Genomic DNA, 19241 nt, shown 5'->3' with positions numbered 1-19241 from the left:
TGGCTCCCCTGAGCACTTCCTGCCTGCTTGCACCACACCTCAGCACTGAGGGAATCTCCCATACCTGCAGGACCAGACCAGGCTCTGTAGAGCTCACAAAGGGCCCTCCAGCATCTGCTCCCATGGTCAACACACATGCTACCAACAGCTTCAGGGTGAACTCCAGCCTCTGATGAACCTTGGAAGATGCAGGCAGTACACTCTAAAAAAATGGGTAAAGGAAAGAAAAGCGCAACATTTCTCTGAAGCAAGCCTGTTAATTTTTTAGCTTGGAACCTAGATTTAGCAATTTAATTTTGCTCATTTGTCCTTAAATGACAGATCTGTCATCATACAGAAGTAGTTCCTGGCCAATTAATAGTAGGAAGCATGTGCTGTCCTACCTCCCAAAGCCCCAGCAAAGCCAGGACAGTCAGAGCACACCCCACGAGCCCAGTGGCTTCTGTGCTCTGCATGGGACAAGGACACTGTTAGCACAAACTGTAAAACTGGTTATCTGCCTTGCCATGAATCAGAGACCAGAGCTCTTAAAGATATTTATTAACAGAAAGAATGCAATCATTGCTTTCTTGTCACAACAGGTTTTATTAATCATTAGCTGCACTAAGTCTTATAGTTTTATCTTAAAAATAGAACTCAGTTTGCTGACAAAATCCATAAAGAACACTTTCTCTGCAATCTTCATGGACAAGTTCTGCAAGAACAGCTATGACAAGTTGTTACTATTATTATTTAAATTCTGATAACATTTTATCAAGTTTAGAAATAACTTCTTGGAAAAAAGTTACAGAAATTTCTGACTACCACCAGCTCAAAAGGGTGGTTTTCTGACTTCTCTGCAAGACAAAGCCATCATAGGAAGAACTGCACCTGAATCCACAGGAAATGCACCACAGCCAGAGCCCTGACAGGTAATTCATCACTGTTGGAATTATTCAGGAGTGTGCTAGCTACTCACTTGCTCAGTGCATTTGGAGGTGATGCAAGATTTCTGCAGATGTTACTGATAAGCCCAGGGCTTAATTTTTATATTTTTAATCACATTTAAAATAAGGTCTTGAGTTGAAGATACTAGAGACTATATTTTATTTACAATTATTTGTAAGAGAAAGATGACAGAGGCAATTTATAAAAATCACGTTACAAGGTAAGGGCTGTTTTTTCTAACATTCCTCTGAGATCACAAAAATATTGTCTTTATAACATACAATTTATATTAAGTTTTAATGGATATCATCTCACGGTGCAAGCAAAAGCCCTTTTTCAAAAGTGCCTGCTATAGAGTGGAATTCAGCAATTTAAGATACACAGCTTGTAGCAGCATGATTAAACATCAGCTAGTGCTTTGCTTTCATTTGCTTATGATTGAAAACACTGTTTCACTTATTTTCAGGATCAGTGAAATTGACTTTTTAACACAAAAGTAGTAAAATAAACTTTAAAACCCAAATCTTTCTAGACTTCTTTTTGCTGCCAACTACACAGAAGAAACAAGCCTGCTTTTCCTTTTGGTTGTCACTTTCAAAAGTGAAGTCAATAGTTTTCTATTCTAAGTCTAAGCAGGTACCATGAGCAGACTGTATCTGGATCTTTCTTTATTCTCTCCAGTGACTCGAATGCAAGAAACATGGTTAGTGTTAAAGCATTTTAAGGAAACTGAGGTCACAATGGGTTGAGCTGCCTGATGGCTTTTATTGCCATCAAGAAAGTTTGCATGGTCATTAAGTCAAATCAACAAAAAAATCAAACAGATTTGCAAATCAACAGAAGAAAACCTCCTTGAGCACACAGAATGAGCTTTAATCTCACACATAGCTCATTCATAAATTCAGAAATGAGACTGTAATGGAACTTTATTCTGCTACAGCACAGCCACTCAGCCCTAAGCACGTTACTATGAACAACCTTTGACAGACAATACAGAGTTTACCAGGGCTGATGCACCTTGATCCAGTTGCCCATTTCCAAGCTACAGCTGTGATGCCAGGAAGGTTCCAAGAAGGGAACATTGGCTTAGGCACGTGGCACAGCTGGAGCCATGCACTTCACTCACCAGACAGAAGCAACAATGCCCTTTATCAATATAACAAAGTTCAGTGGTAGATGTGATGGTGCTTTAACAAGACTCAACAGGATAGTGTGCTTGACTTAGTGCAGAGATGACAAGATCAGGTAAAACTGTCAGAGACCCTCCTACTAAGTCACTGGGTTCCAAACTCCTCTCAGAGAGGAGCCTGGGTGCAGCTTAGACCCACTCCTGGTCCCCGATTTGGTCATCCTTCCACCTAAAGGATTACACAATACCTGCAATAAGTTCTTTATATGACTTAGCCAAGGTTCCGAGGCGGAGCACACCGTTAGTCACTTACCAAGACTGGGCTGCAGCAAAGAATCTCAGCCTCAGGAGTAACTGCCAGAGGTGTCCCAGCCTAACAGGAGATCCAGGCGTGCAGCTCAGTGCAGGAGAGCTTGAGATCAGTGGTTTGGTTACATTTGCACATGCGGGCCACACTGCCACCCATCCCCCTAAGTACAGTTACACTGGGTGCCACCACCACAGCCCTCACTGGTGGTTGTAGCTTCAGGGGACTAAGTGTAGGTTTAGTTAAAAAGTAAACCTGAAAATGAATTTTTACCAGCTGTGAAGAGCATCTATTCTTCCTTTGTCACCTTTTTTTTATTTGTTTAGATAAATTATGGATTGCTGGAAGGGAGCTGTAAGCCACAGCTGGATTTATCCCACGGTGATCATCTGTGCAAATGGATTTTTCACCACAATGAGGCCATCAGAATCTTTTCTCACCCCCTATCTAACAGGGCCAGACAAAAACCTAACGGCTGAAGAGGTATGTAACTATTCTCTTAAGCAGTAACTAAAATGCTTAAAGCATTAGGCCTTACAGCAGCAACTGAAGGGAAGATGAAGTGTGAATATTTTATCTAAAGGTCCATATTTAAGATGCTTCTGGAAAAGAGTACTCTTTGGCAGGGGGTCCAAACTTTAAAATCCCTACATTCCTAGGACTTTGAAACCCCTCTGGTGGTTGATATTTTTGGCAAAATCAGGCTGGTTGGCAAAAAGAGGCTAGTTCCTCTCTCCACCACAGAAGAGACAATTATTTATACTTACCATGGAATTGATTACACTGACAGAATTTAAAAACATAAGAAAGCTAAGCAGCCTTGCCAGCTAAGCAGCCTTCCCCTTAGGAGTTGTAAGCTTATTTCCTATATTCCCTGTAATTCATGCATTCATTAACCTGTGGACATCAGGTTCATGTTCAGAAACATTGGGGTTTTTTGACAAAAACACGCACTCCAAGCTTCCTTGCTATGCTCCTATGTTCAACACTGGCTGCTTCAGGAGTACACCTCCCAACAAAAGGGGACATGGTTAACACGTGGCTGAGTCATGGAGCTAATGGTATAATTAGAAAACACAGGCTTGCTACACCCACATACTGCTAATATGAAGAACAGTCATTCCTGATGTGCAGTAGCAAATGTTAAGGCAGAATCTACCAGCACACTGTGAACCCAAGGTTTCTGCTGAAAAAAGGTATTTGTGGTTTAGGTAGTCAAGGAGTTTTTTCTCCCCGCTTTTAATTCTTTTAAGCACAAATGAAAGCATTGTATCTTATATAAATCACACAGATAGCATCACAGAATACCTTAGTTCTGATTTCAGCAAGAATCCTTAACTCAAAATCAAGCACAGTACAGATATTATCTCTTTCAGTCAAACTCACATCCAGTGAGTTAATTCCATGAGGTAATTCTAAATTCAGAGAAACAAAATAAGTCACACAGAAAGGTACAGTGAACCTGCAGCTCACCATGCAACTCATTCCAGTACCTGTTCAGAAGTAAAAAGCATTCCTCCAGCATTTAATACAGTTCCTTTCTAGTCTAATTACTTAGGCAGAGAACAAGATATCAGGTATGGATACCTCAGCAAGCTCCACAATTACTGGGCAAGATCTCCCCAAGACACACGACGTAGAGTCACAGAAGAAGGTCACTTTGTGATGTACATGTAAAAGGGATACATGCCCCAGGTGTGCCCAAACTGTCTGGGCAAGAACTGAGCTTTAGTGGCAACCACAAACAGCACCTTCCAACCCAAACTCAGAACAATTAAAAAAAAAAAAGATAAATAATTCCTTCACAAGGCATCTATGCATTGAACTCCAACTTACTGAAAGACTTCCTTACTTCTTACACTTTAAATCAGAAAAAAGCATAGATGATGCAATACCTTAGTAGCAGCTACACACTATGTGCAGTTCCAGTTCCCCTCTGTAAGAGGCACATGTTTTTTTGTTGTTTTTTTTTTTTTTTTTTATATATCTAACAAGGGAAAGAGGTGACCAAAGGTATACAATTACTCACATTAAGTTAAAACAGGCCATCATTTTCAGGCACAGTAGGGAATAGGGTTTGAAACTAGAGACTTATATCAGACACAAAGTTACAAGTGCTTTAAACAGCTCCCCATCAAAACCTGCCTTCTTCATAGGCCTTTACTGGAAATTTTAAGCCAATCAATCTGGTTTTTTAGTGGAGCACAGCATCACTATCTTTAGTCTTTACACACTGAAGTCACAGGCTTGTACCTGAAAGCAGTATAAGCCTGCACAGTTCACACAACTCAACGTTTCATATAATCACAACTATGTTGCTTCAGCAGTAACACCTACCAAAAGGTATTTTAAATGTATGGGGGGTTGGGGCTGTATTGCTTCTTTGCTTTAACGTTTCCACTTTTGTTGTGTTCTAGGTTACCAACCAGATTCTGCCAGTTTGGACATACTCCTACCTGGCTCTCCTTTTCCCAGTGTTCCTGCTCACAGACTATGTGCGCTACAAGCCCGTCCTCCTCCTGCAGGGCATCAGCCTCATCCTCACGTGGCTCCTGCTGCTCTTTGCACGTGGCGTACTGGCCATGCAGCTGGTGGAATTCTTCTATGGCATGGTCACAGCCACCGAGGTGGCCTATTATGCCTACATCTACAGCGTGGTCAGCACCCAACACTACCAGAGGGTCACCAGCTACTGCAGGAGTGCCACTCTGGTGGCAGCCACCGTGGCCGCCGTGCTGGGACAGCTGCTGGTGTCCTTAGCACACGTCTCCTACTTCTACCTCAACGCCATTACCTTGGCTTCCGTGTCCCTGGCATTCCTGTGCGCCTTCTTCCTGCCCATGCCCCAGAGGAGCATGTTCTTCCACAAGAAAGATGCCCCTGAGCCTCTGCCAGGGCCTGGCAAAGGGCTGCCTGCGGGCGCTGCCCGCGGGCCCTGGAGCTGCCAAGAGGAAAGGAGCCCCGATGCTGCTGCCAGGGCCGCGAGCCCCCAGCCCCAGGCTGGCAGGGCCGGGCCCCACAGGCGCGTGCTCAGCGTGCTGCTGCAGCTGGGCAGGGACCTGAGGGATTGCTACGGCTCCCGCAAGCTCCTCTACTGGTCCCTGTGGTGGGCTCTGGCCACGGCTGGCTTTAACCAGGTGGTGAATTATGTGCAGGTGCTGTGGGACTTCCGAGCCCCCTCGCACAGCTCTGCTGTGTACAACGGAGCTGTCGAAGCAATAGCAACTTTTTTGGGTAAGCAATCATTTGCCGGTACTTGCAACCCATCCTGTGCAGTGTGTTTGGTGCCTTTCCAGCTCCTGTGAGGACTAAAGTAAACTGACAGAGATGCAGTATGCAAAGCATGATTTTACTATAAGGTTTACAGTGGGCTCTTAAAAATCAGTCTTAAAAACATATATAAATAAGCTTTTCCTTCTCAGAGGAGACTCATTCTGCCAAAACGTTTTAAGAGTTTTATGTTTACAGCTCAGTTTAGACCATGTCTTTAACCTCAAGTAAGCACATCAAAATCCTGTGCAATGATATCTTGCATATTCCTCCTCCAAATACACCTTAAACTGGCTGGTTTAAGAATTAAAAGAACATGTTAGGAGATGCACTACTCTAAATATTACTCAGAGCATACTGTGAAATTGTCTATTTAGACACTGGATTAAAAATCATTCCAGTCTAAGTGCTCCTCAATAAATATTCTGTGACTACATCTGTGTCCTGATTGGCATGTTTGCCACAATAAAGGTTGTGTATTCAACCCCTGTATGGGCCATTCACTTCAGAGTTCGACTTGATGATCCTTGTGGGTCCCTTCCAACTTTTTTGTGAAACCATTTCTGTAATGTGACAAGGGTGAGAACATTTTAAGTGTTTACCCTTGAAAAACAAGGAATCTTATTAATGTGCACAGAGGCTTGAAGGGGAGAAGCAAAGAGGATGAAACCAGGCTCTTCCCAGTGGTACCCAGTGACAGGATAAGAGTCAAGGGGCACAAAATCAAGCGAAGTTCCGCTTAAACACAGAACATTTTTATTCCAAGGGTGATTTTAAACAGGAACAGGTTGGCCAGAGGTGTGGACTCCCCATCCTAGAGTCAAAACCTAGTCACCATCCTGAGCAGCTTCCTTTAGTTGACTCAGCTTTTAGCAGGGCCATGTGATCTCCACCTCTCTTCCAACATCAGCCATTCTGACTCTCTCTAGTTACCTGGTCCACCCAAATTCCATTTCTCTTCAGCTACAGAAGAGAAGAATATGGGTAATGTGAAACTTCATTTACTTAGCTGTGCAGTACCAATACAGCCTCCTTTTGGAGCTCCCATTTACACAGTTGTCTCTCCCTACATTCCACAAGCTGTATCCCACACTTCTACAGGGAATTGTCAGTTTACTTTTCCTCCCTGCAATCAGCATGAAAATCCATTTTACTGAAGCTACTCCAGACTTCCAACTACTGCTTTGAGTAGTGTTCCCCAAGTCTTTCTTGCACTTACACCCTCTGGCACTTGACACAACTTCAGAGTGCAGAAGGCACTCACAAGCACTGGGAACCACTGCTTGTGGCAGGGTTGGACCAAAGGGGATGGTTTATTTCAATTTTTGGAATTCTGATGAAGAGCACATAAAACCAGCAAAGTAAGTCCAGTTTTTGTGCCCACTTGATAACATGGGGTTTGCTACACTGTAATAGACTCAAGTAAGGATTTTGCTACATGTGGTGGCCAATAAGACATTGACAAATGCATTTTCATAAGGTTTTTCACCAGAAACTGAAAATAGACTTCTATTTTTTAAAAAAAGCATGCAGTGCTAAGGTTTTCTTTCCATAAAGAACTTCACATGAGGTAACTAAACTCATTATACATATTTTGGCAGAAAATGCTTGGTGGGGTTCTTATTTTTGCTTGTAGTTGTTTAAAAATGGAGCAACAATAGATTGTGCACTGCTGCCTCCAGCATGAGGCACTCTCCCAAAGCCCTTCAGTCAGTGAAGAGTCTAAGCAAGGAGGAAATCATCCTAATGGAAGACTCCCACAAGAAATATAATCCATTACCAAAGTCCACTGTAACCAAGACAGAAGAGCTCCTGGCATGATCCAATTACAGTTATGCAATGGCTCTCAATGATAATGTTTTGAAGTTTTAATTACTACTTTTCAATTTTTAGGTTCAGCAACATCCATGGCAGTTGGATATGTCAAAGTAAACTGGGATCTCTCTGGAGAATTGGCTTTGGGAATTTTCTCTGCACTGGATGCTGGTTCTCTGCTTCTCATGCACTTCACTGACAACATCTGGGCATGTTATGCTGGTTACCTTACATTTAAAGCATGCTATATGCTCCTTATAACAATAGCAACGTAAGTACAACATACAACTGTTCTGACTTGATTTAAATCACTGTCAAATTTTTACATTTATCAAAATTTTACTAGACCTTTCCCTAGATATAAATATAAATAGGTTATGACAGCAGCATATATTGTTTCTAGCCTGTATAAAACAGGATAAAATTATAAGACCTAACCGTTACCATAGTGCACTCCAAGTCAGAACAAGGTCGCTTCTGCACTTGGCTGTTCAATGACCAAAGTCTGAGTATTCTCAAAATGATCCAATGAATATACACAGATATTTAGTAAAATTATTCATTCAAGTCAAGGGTAAATAAGATGCACAAAAGCCACAAGGCCAGAAAAAAACAAGAAATTTCTGTCAAAAAGAAGCTGATAAAGCTTAATAGCCAAAGTGGCCTTGCCCTTTGAAGAGTGCTCTGTGCACATTAAACTGTTCCCGTAAGTAAAGTGCATCCACCTGTCTTTGCTCTCTACGGTTTTGTGAACCTGTGCATTCATTGTCAGGTTTCAGATTGCTGTCAACCTCAGCATGGAGCGTTATGCTTTGATGTTTGGCTTCAACAACTTTGTTGCATTGGTGATTCAGACGATATTAACTGTTGTTGTAGTAGATTCAAGAGGTCTGGGACTGGATATCAGCACTCAGGTAAGCTGCTGAGTCCCACTGCTTAGTTCCCCTACTCTCCTCCAAAGCAGGCTCTACTCCAAGATTAGCCTGTGGTAATGTGCAAGCTCAGGACAGTTACTCAACTGGAAAAAGGTTAATTTGAAGTGAACTGGCTTGAACTACTACAACCTGCTTGTCCTCTAGGTCTCCCAATGCTGGGGTGACTCGAAAATATTCTGTGTTCACAGAACAGAGGACAAAGTTTTACCTATTACTCTGGGTATTCTTTAAAATAAAGGATTACTATTCACAAGTTTATAGTCAAAATACCCCAACGAGAAGCAGGAAGCCAGCTGAAAGACAACCTATGGGTCTATTACTAGGGTAATTCCAAGTTACATAGTTCCAGCACACACATTTTAAAAGTTACTGTAATTCTGAAAATTAACTCATTCCAATTCCCCATTAAATTTCTAAAATTAGTTTAAACTTAGACATTAAATGAGTCTAAGTCTCTAGGTTTCATGTTTCCAGAGAAGAGACAAACTGCAGGACAGCTGTCCTCCCTTACTGAGGTGGAGAAGTACATAACAGAACATTCTTTCCCCCTTTTACAACCACAGAACTTCTACAGTGTAAAGTCAAGTAGTCCAGACTTCTTGAATCCGCTCAAGATGGGGTCATTATGGGCACAGGTGACAGGGAAGGGAAGGCAGTAATGAAGGACACCCCTTAGAGTCAAAAACTGTTTTTGCTGTTAGATAACAACTTTTCTCCTTCCCCACCTCCATTTCCCAGTTTCTCATTTATGGCAGCTACTTCATAGTCACAACTGGAATTTTCCTGATCAGAAGCATATACACCATAATTTCCATCAAATGCAGAAATACAAGTGTGGCTGCTGAAAGCACTGCCCTTTAACAACCGAGACAAAAGCAATCATTACAAGCAACAATGCAGAAGGCTCCATCATCTGGACAACAATCAAGAGAAATATAACGTTCAATCAAGCAAAACTGGTCCAGGTTGAAGCAAGCTGTTTATGACCCTACTGTACAGAGAGCTTTGTCAACAGGATGATGCATTTGGTCCATTTTCTTCACCAGGAGTTTAATACAAACATTCCCCAGTCTTCTAATTCAAGTTTAGTGATCTGACATACAAACTTCTATTAAGGCTCAGTGAGCACAATGACATACAAATGCCTCAACCTCACACCAGAGTTGGTGTGAACATCACAGAACAACCTTCTACTGAGTATTTCTATCAAATGCAAAAATTTAAGGCAATTTATTTACTGACAGAAGACCATCAGACATGCCGAGGGAATGTAAAGCAGTTGAACCATACAATGACCTGTCAGAAAATTTGTTGCAGAGGCCTTTGGAAATCTTAAGGCTTTTGCAACTGGACATCGCAACTGCCTTACAGAACTCAGGACTTTCCTGCAAGTGTAGCATCTTCTTATGTCGCGGCGCGTGGCGTGCGCCCCCCCTCGCCGCGATACCCCGAGCGGTGGCGTGCTGGGCGGCGAGAGGGAAGAGAACGGGCGGCCGCTCCCCCCGGGGTGCTCTGCTGTCCCAGTCGGTGGCGCGGGAACAGAGGAAGGCGACACGGGACTTGGGGGTGAACAAGATGGATTTATTCGGTGAGCCCCAAGACCTTGGGGAGAGGGCGAACAAAGGTTTTATACAGAACTTAAGGGGAGGGGAGTAGGAACAGCAACCAATGAGGGTAGGGCTGGGGAGGAGTTTAAGGCAGGACTAACCTATGACAAACCTATCAGGGGAAACAGGGGAGTGGAGTAACACAACGTAACCAATAGGGTGTTGAGCCTCACTGAATAGACAGGGAAGGGTCTGGGCGCAGGGGAGGAGGCTGAGAGGAATGACAGGGAATGTTCTGGGGAAAGGGGCAGGGAAAGGGAGGATTGACAACTTGGAGGGGAGTGGGTTAGGGCAGAGCTTGGGGAGATTGACAACTGGGGAGAGGAGGAGACTGGGGGGTTGGGGGGTGAACAGGCATTGAACAAATATCAAATAAAATAAAATAAAAACACACCACCGCATCTCCCCCTTTCTTTTTACAAAAGGAAGGAGAGTTTTGGTGTTTAAACATATCAATACATCATATAAATAATACAAACCTCATATTCAAGATACAGTAAAATCATATGGTAAAATTACAAATTACTAAATGGACATAAGTTGAAAACTATCAGAAAAATATAAACTAATTACGATTACAGGATTACTTAATATGAAATATACAAAATTGTTTTTGGTATATAATACAAAAGTAAATGGACCACATGAAATAAAAATTTTGAAGTACTTTAGGACAAAGCTTAGAGACATGTGCTATAATATAGTGTAAAAAACTTAACTCTACACATTAATGAAGTTGATGAAATCTGAGTTCTGGAAATAAATCAAAACAGATGCTTTGCTGTTAAATGACAGAGCTTCAATTAACTCAGAAAAAAACCATATGTCTCCCAGTCCCTACTGCCGATTAAGACTTTTCTAGCAAATTGTAATTTGTTTTTCTGGAAGAACTTACATGACTTGAACCTCAATATTTTCCACTATGAAATCTTATGGAACTGAAAACTCATGTTGATATAAATTAAATAAGGTTAAAAACCAATTTAGTTAAGAATTAATTTTTGGCTGCTGTGCAGATAATTTTAATTTAGTTTAAAGTGTAAACACCTAAGGCAGATGCCAGTACTGACACAAACATCCAGCAGCATCTGATTTAACATTGTGACACATTCTTATATTTTCTGTTGGACAGTATTAGCACGACCATTCGGAGATCAATGTGAGGAAACATTGAAATGGAGTGCTCTTCTCCCAGGAAATAATTTATAAAACTTCTTTCAGACATTTCTGACCATTTGGCAATACACAGGCTAAGAAGAGCTATTGACCCCATGTACTTAAGATGAACAGTGGTGTTTGTAAACTTTTATATAATAAAATTAAAATGCTTATCATTTTACAATCTCAACAAAAGTAATATCATATCATTACTTAAGGGAGTAAGAGTTCAAGACCAAGTATTTCTTCAGAACTCCAGAACAGCTAGGACAGAGTCTTATCTTTAGAGTTCTGGGAGCACTTATGCAGTTCTGTCTAAGAAAACACAAGCTATAAAGAATTCAAGGAAATGTGGTCATAGGTCTTAAATGTCTCACAGCTTTGTGCCATGGCATTTGTGTGAAATCATCAGCTTAAGGGTACGTATTTTTGTACTTGTTGGGCTCCAATCTCTGCGACATAAACTGCTCCACTCCTCATGTCTACATCCACAAGATGTGGCTTAATTTCATCAGCGCGGAGGCTGGGTTTGTCGCTGCTGCTGTTGAGCCAGTTGGAGATGGGTGGCTGTGTGGAGGAGCTGGAACTGGCGGTGCGGGAACTGCTGCTGCTTGGCTCAGGTTGAGGGACTGGCCTGCAACTTTGTCTGGCTAAATTGTTCTTATATCAGACACAAGACTACCTAAAACTTGCTGTTTCGCTGCTCTAAGTAGCAATCTAAAATAATATAAATAATATCAGATGGAATGGTTAAGTGATTGAAAACAAACAGAAATAAATATTGGAATTTAATTGAAATAACTGAAATAAAACAATTGAAATGAAATATTTGAATTTTAATAAAACAATTATAACAAACAATGATAATAAAGATGGGACTTGGGGGGAAGGGGCAGAGGCAGGGACAGTGGCTACACTGTCCTGCGGGGAGTCTAGGGCATTCTCAGAGAGCCCAGATTCTGCCTGCGGACGACACCGGGATGACTGTCTGAGAATGCCCGACTTCAGGGAAAAGGGAGAGGGAAGAGGAGTAGGATTTTTAATTAAAAATCAGGTGATTGAAATAGAAGGAAATAATTAACAGAATTTAGACTAAATAATTGAATTAGAATGATTAAAATAGAATTATTGGAATTAAATAATTAAATCGGACAATTTTTTGTCTAATAACACAATCAAATAAAGTAATTGATAAACTGAAAACAATTAAGATGTAGATTTAATATAAAACTATATTATCCAAATGATTCTAACAAAAACAACTAAATAAAATAATTTGAATAATTTATATTAGAAGATTAACTAAATATAACTAATAAATTTTAAACCTCGCAGCAATGCAGCAAGCCTAAAGTAGCGCAGCAGCTACGTGATCCTTGTAGCACTGATGATCACAAATGCAGCCTTTCTTTCTATAAAATATAACTTAACAAATAAATTATTCGGAAAGTGATTAGAAGTAAAAAGAAGATTTTGTAGTTAAATAAAAAGGAACATTGGGTAAGGTACATTAAGGAATAGGGTGGGGGAATCAGACAATCACTTGATTAGTGACTGTCATGATTAGCAGGGGAATCGGTAAAGGGTAGACAGGGATGCCGCCATTTTAGGGGGAAGACAAAATGGCGGGTTCCCGGTCTGGGGTTTCAGCCCCACCTTCCCCCGAAGGAGATCCCTCCCAGAAAGGGGAGTGATCTCCTAAGAAGGAAGGTCCTCTGATGGGAGGTCCTCGACAGCGATCCGTCCCACCAGAGGAGGAGCCAGAAGAAGGAGGGGAATGTCCAACCCCGCCTCTCCCCAATAGGAACTAGCTTCATGCAGGAATTGCCGTGCATGGCCATTGGGGGAAGGGATGGGACTGGCGGGAAACTAGGGGCAGAAAAGAAGGGTCACGGCGGGAAAACGGGTTCCAAGCGGCGTGGCCAGCGCCATCTTGGAAGGGGGTGCCAGGTACACTGCCCTTGGCTGGAGCAGTGTCCGGCAGGGCACTTGGGGCGGCGTGGCCACAGCCCTCCCCAAGGGAGGATATGGAAAAGGTTTAGGAAAGTCTGAGGGAATGAGGGTAAAGGGAGCTTCACAGAAGCAAAGGGAGACTTACAGGAGGGGGGCCTGACTTAGATGGATATAAAGGGCCTCTTTTAACAACCCTTCCATAATTAACATGTCGCCCTCTTAACTGTTCGTTATTGGTATTTTTTCTCTGCCCCCTCCAGCCAGCCCAGCTTGGGGAGGGGAGGACAGAAAAAACACCCTCTCAAGAAAAAGAAAAAGCGATCAAGTATGGGCCCCCACAGAAGACTGAGGGAAAGGTAACTACCCTGAGTGGCTCCCCCCGGAAGGGAACCACCCAAGAGCAGCCCCCCACCCCCAGAAACGAAAAACCCACCCGCCTGCCAGGGACATGCAAGGCTACAGCCCCTGGCTTGGGCACAGACGGGGGTTAAAACGCGAAAAGAAAAGTGGGAAACCCAGCCACCCGTCGGGGGACCCCTCCCCCCCGCATAGCCCACCTTACCTTCTGGGCCTAGGCGGTGATGACTTGGATCTTTTTCTTGGCCTGATGGAAAAATCGCCTTCAAACTGGTGGTGTTCCCTCTCGGTCTGGCCCTTCCGGAGGCCTGGGTGTTCCCGTTACACCAGGACTCGTCCCCGAAGCCCTGGTGTCGGCCACTATCGACCTCCGGTGGTCTCAGCGCTGATGCTGACCGAGGAACCCCTTCTCGGTCAGCCCTTCTCTCCGGGCTCCCCTGAGCCACTGCCAGACCGCCCCTCTTCGCCCTCAGGTAAGTCTACCCGCCAAAAAATTTTGCAGCCCGGCCGTGGCTGCTCCCGGGCAGGGTAGAGAGCACGATGACGAGGGCGCAAGAGGGCCCCGGAGCCTCAATCTTCTCCGCTCGGCGTCCGGCTCCTCTTAGCACCATGCAGAGCTCCCACGGCCGCAGATGTTCCTCTTCCCTCCTTCTTCGTCTGTGAGGCGGGCGCCCTCACTAATTTGCCCGTTTCTTCCGTTTCTTCTAAAAGCCGAAGGAGGGAACCATCCTCTGCTACCATATGTCGCGGCGCGTGGCGTGCGCCCCCCCTCGCCGCGATACCCCGAGCGGTGGCGTGCTGGGCGGCGAGAGGGAAGAGAACGGGCGGCCGCTCCCCCCGGGGTGCTCTGCTGTCCCAGTCGGTGGCGCGGGAACAGAGGAAGGCGACACGGGACTTGGGGGTGAACAAGATGGATTTATTCGGTGAGCCCCAAGACCTTGGGGAGAGGGCGAACAAAGGTTTTATACAGAACTTAAGGGGAGGGGAGTAGGAACAGCAACCAATGAGGGTAGGGCTGGGGAGGAGTTTAAGGCAGGACTAACCTATGACAAACCTATCAGGGGAAACAGGGGAGTGGAGTAACACAACGTAACCAATAGGGTGTTGAGCCTCACTGAATAGACAGGGAAGGGTCTGGGCGCAGGGGAGGAGGCTGAGAGGAATGACAGGGAATGTTCTGGGGAAAGGGGCAGGGAAAGGGAGGATTGACAACTTGGAGGGGAGTGGGTTAGGGCAGAGCTTGGGGAGATTGACAACTGGGGAGAGGAGGAGACTGGGGGGTTGGGGGGTGAACAGGCATTGAACAAATATCAAATAAAATAAAATAAAAACACACCACCGCATTCTTACACTTGTAACAGCTGATGTTTAGGACTGAAGTCTGATCTAGGAGGGCTCCATATTAATTTCTGTATAAGGGGCATAAAGTAATCAAGTGAAGTGCTCTGATGCTAAAGCATAAAAATACAGCTTTTAGGCAACTATGCTATTTGCGTGAACAATTGAGGAAAGAACTGCAGAGAACTTCCATGACAAAAACATTTAAAATTCGGGTGAAAAATTAATTTTGTAAATAAAGCTACTTTGAAACCTAATCAATGAAACACCTACGGTGTCAGTTTATGCTCAATATACAGAAGACTCAAAACAATACAAGATCTTCAGCTTATCTGGAATTTGACAAATCTAAAATCTGTGAACACAGACTAAAGAGGTGTGCTTGTGTATAGTTAAAAGTTGCAAACCTTTAATCTGCAGTTAATTCAGTTATGAAAAATGAAGTATTCCACTACTTCTACAGCATATTCCAAACCACATGTCTTGCATACGTCAATCAGTTTCAGAATCTCAGCAGTAATATTTGGATTAGGACAAACTCTATAGATGCTGATCTCATTAGCCCTTGCCCAAAACCTAATTTACACTACTGTAAGTGAAGAAGGCACAGAATTGTTGCTCTTCCATAACTTTTCATCTCATTGACAAGACATCTCTTTGATTTGGTCCAGTTCTCTGGACTAAGCATTTTTAAGTATTCCACAATCCCTGCTGAACCCTTGCAGTTCCCCACTCTCCCCTGCATTTACCTCTTACTATCCGAAACAGTCGAGGCTGGTGAACAGGGAGTTACAACTATTTACGCTGTGCTAAAATACAGTGGTGAGAGTAAGGGTGTTACTAGTACCCTGCAAACCTCCAGTTGCTGGGGATTTGTTCAGTGAATTCCCCAGAGAACATTGGGAACTGAACTGAACACCACACTCACAAGCAGTCTCCATCAGAAACAAAAGAGAGATTTCAAGCCTGTTTTAAATATACCAACAGGACAAAAGCAGACATTTAAGGAAAACTTACAGGCAGCATGTTTTATGAGTTGCCTGTCTCCTGCTTGGTATCTCCAAAGTTTAAAAAACAAAAACAAACAAAAAGTAATTATTACCCCCATAGGCAGGCAACAAAATTAGCATAAATGTTTTTACAAGCATAGGTCTACCTTTCAGATGCCCTAGAAAAACCTGACATTCAGGCAGTCAATTACAAGTGAAATGTCTTGCCTTAAAAGAATTTTCATCTTTATCTCAAATGGACTTGCATGTCCTTCAAAAAAAAAAAAATCAATCTCACCTTATTATTCCTGTTTTCCTGAAAGCTGTTAAGAATTTTATTCTCCAGCTGGTCAGAAACCTTTAAGCTTTCAGTTTATGTATTCAGAAGATACTTACATTATTTGCTTAGTTCCAGTATTACACTTGAATGGTAGCCAAATTATCTCTGTTTAAAACACCAACTACTTTTGATGCAGTTATATTTTTCTCGAACCTTATCACTGTTACAGAGGAAGACAAGCCAGACATTTTTCCCTCTACAAATTTCACTGTAGTTTGGCAGGAGATATTTCTGTAAATTCGAAAAAAAAATTTAATATTCCACAGGAGCGCTTACTGATATGCATCAGTTTTTAATAAAGAGAGGACTATTACATCTGTGGTCCCTTGGCCTGCTGTTATACACTCGGTTCAGACCACAACTAAGGCTTGTTCAGAGCCTGTCAGAAGTTACCCATAATTAGGTGTCTTTTGCTGCAAACCTTCTCTCCAATAACTACCTTTCACAGTGCTTCCAGTGTCCTTCATGACATACTCTATTCAAACAATCCAAACCTCACCTAACACTCTCCTGTGTGACAGGTCACTTCACTTGAGCTAGAACAGTATGCTTCATCACAAGGACAAAGAGAACCACATCCAAGTGAGGCATGTGAAAATGTCAAACAACTCACCTATAATACACTGCTTTGGATATTTCATCTGTGTACAAGACACTGTGTACATTTTCATCCAGTAAATGTTACTGCACAGAAATAATGCTACACAGTTCTTTTTTCTAATATTTATTTTTTCACCTGCAAACTGTAGCAAAACATGATCAGCTTTATTATGCAGACAGGTATCCCTCTAACATTAGAGATTTAGGCATGTATAAATAGAAGAGCTCTTAGGAAAGGAAAACATTTTGAGAAATGAACAAACCTTCAATTTAACTTTGTGACTTCCAATATCAATGGTTAAAATGATGCAGCTCATTCATTCCAAGAGATACAACAGCACCTTAAAGTGGCTGATCTATTCCCCAGTAACATTTTTCACATAACAATGTGTTAAAGTTACAAATACTGATATGCACAAATAGCTATTTTCTAAGAAAAATATGTACAGTACTGCAGCATAATGAGTGTGGTATCTGCAATAACTTATTAGCCAATTTTAATACACGTGATACCGCTACTTTTTACCTGCCACCTCACAGGTTCAAGGATGTTACCACAGCCCTCTGTTTTGCACGTTATTACCTGGTGGGGGGTTGGTTTTCTTGTTTTTGTATTGGATGTTTTTTTTTTCTTTTTGAAACTTTTAAAGGTACACAATGCAGGCTTTTATTTTACTTCTTAAAGACTTCTTTTGTGTTTAAAGCTAATATCAGTGAAACAAGACAACAGTGCAAGAGGCGCAGAGATGTTATGTGACCACATAAGAGTTCTTTTGGGTAAAGTGTCTATAAGGCTATAAGAAAGGATTGGTTGATGAGCTTCCTGTTGGAAATTGTCCTGTTGGTGCACCAGCCTGGGGGAAAAGGAACAAAGAAAAATAAGGCAAGTATTTAAATTTTTTTCCCATGCTGTAAATCAAATGCAGAATATGTTAAAATAAGCTGCTGGGGAATACTTCTGTTTTATACTGCAATCTGCTTTTTGCTGCTCCTCTGGAATTACACTACTCTGGGAACGTGTATGAAAGTACCTCTGCTTTGATCTGAACATCCTTATAAATGGCATAGTATCCAAACAGTGAGCTGCAGTTAGTAGAGTCAAATGCTGCCTTCCCTTATTAAAAGCAAAAAGAAACCCCTAATCTTTGTGTATGTCTAAGTTAAGTGTTACAGACTATTCTTCTTTGGACATACAAAAGTCATTGACATGCAACAACTCACCATAAAAGGGTTACTAGATACTCCAACAGCTGCAACTTGTCCAAAAGGAGTTACTACAGGCTTTGCTTGCCCAAATGTAGCAAAACCTGCTCCTTGGAAAGAAAAGTAAAAAATGTTAATGCTAGTAAACAATGTTCAAAGAGTTCTTTGCTACAGCTCCCAGACAAAATTAAGGGTAAGTCTGAACCGCAGAATTGGCAGGACTGATTCTACTTAAACATGATCAGAAATGTAAGTGTAAAACACTGTGGCTGAGCTTTTTGTTTTCAACTGTTTGTAACTCATCAATCTCCAATTTCTACATATGCATTTTTTTCACTGTTATATTGTATCAATTCAGGAAGAAAATACTTCCCAATTTTCTCTTGCCTGTGTTCTATGAAGTTAGAGAACGTGTAATAATGTGTTGCAGACATTCCTTAACAGTCCCTCTTGCCTAAAACCCCTTTAAGCCTGGGAATACTTACCATTTTAGTATGAGATTTTGGTAAAATTTCAGTTTGGTAATTATGAAATTGCACATAGCTAAGTCAGAAGGCTCAACTAGAGAGCCAGAATAGTGTGCGAACCTTTCATCAACAATACTATCAAGTTCATGTAGAAATAAATACCCACCCATTATTGCCAACTTATAGATAGACCATTTTCTCCATGTTTCTGATTTAGACAATGTTATCTAAAACATTCAGACCTACCATTTGGCTGTTGAGCAAAAGCAGTCTGTTGAGGGAAAGCTGCCTGGGTTGGGAACGTGGGCTGCTGGAAGTTGCCACTATAACTAGTAGGAAGACTGTAGGAGGCAGGAGTTCCAAATCCTGCCGGCATGCTCATGGATGCAGTACCAAATGTTGCTGCTGGTAGGCAAAAAATAACATGCAATTATTTATAAGAAGTAATTTTTTTCATGAAACAAATTACTATAGGGCCATGTTAAAAGTCTTCTAATGCCCTTTGTGACTGGATGAAAGTTTGGTTCAACTTCTACAGCCACTGAACTGATTTGTTCCCTTCCATCACCACCAACTGGGTGCATAATTTGCATTTACACTTTAAAAGTGACTGGAGTTATTTAAAATTTAGTAGATCCAGTACATTCGGATATACTTTCTGAAGAGGAAATTATTTTTTGTTCTCATATAGTATCATGTGTTATCATACATTTCCCCCAAACTTTTTCTGGTAGAAGTCTGTACACATAAGAAGCAAGCAGGTTCAGGCAGCCTAAGCCCCTCTGTTTTTCACCTTCTGAGAAAAGCATGGAAAGATTCTCCTACTTCAAGCTGCACTACAGGAGG

General features: G+C 42.2%; 2 protein-coding genes across 12 annotated transcripts in view; one reads left to right on the top strand and one right to left on the bottom strand.

Annotated features, from left to right (window-relative positions):
- The first annotated feature begins 880 nt into the window (after positions 1–880).
- SLC19A3 (solute carrier family 19 member 3) lies at positions 881–9431 on the top strand. Its single transcript, XM_021553697.3, has 6 exons — positions 881–911; positions 2690–2846; positions 4781–5597; positions 7527–7719; positions 8221–8362; positions 9122–9431. The coding sequence occupies exons 2-6, from the start codon at positions 2697–2699 to the stop codon at positions 9242–9244; spliced, it is 1425 nt and encodes a 474-aa protein (XP_021409372.2). The 5' UTR covers positions 881–911; positions 2690–2696; the 3' UTR covers positions 9245–9431.
- Positions 9432–14353: 4922 nt separating this feature from the next.
- Positions 14354–19241, bottom strand: part of AGFG1 (ArfGAP with FG repeats 1) — a 37993-nt gene continuing 33105 nt past the window's right edge. For 8 of the 11 annotated variants that reach the window (XM_077785640.1, XM_077785642.1, XM_021553683.2 and 5 more), the window contains 3 exons: positions 18642–18800; positions 17947–18038; positions 14354–17579 (listed from right to left, as the gene is read on the bottom strand). In XM_077785640.1, the coding sequence (XP_077641766.1) occupies positions 17520–17579; positions 17947–18038; positions 18642–18800 (311 nt within the window). In that variant the 3' untranslated portion in view covers positions 14354–17519. The remainder of the gene's footprint in view (positions 17580–17946; positions 18039–18641; positions 18801–19241) is intronic. The other 3 variants (XM_077785641.1, XM_021553687.2, XM_021553690.2) reach the window with 1 other exon arrangement.

The sequence above is a fragment of the Lonchura striata genome, chromosome 10 (genome assembly GCF_046129695.1).
Source record: "Lonchura striata isolate bLonStr1 chromosome 10, bLonStr1.mat, whole genome shotgun sequence".
NCBI lineage: Eukaryota > Metazoa > Chordata > Aves > Passeriformes > Estrildidae > Lonchura > Lonchura striata.
Note: the sequence above shows the minus strand (reverse complement) of the source record. Positions and strands in the feature narration are given on the sequence as shown.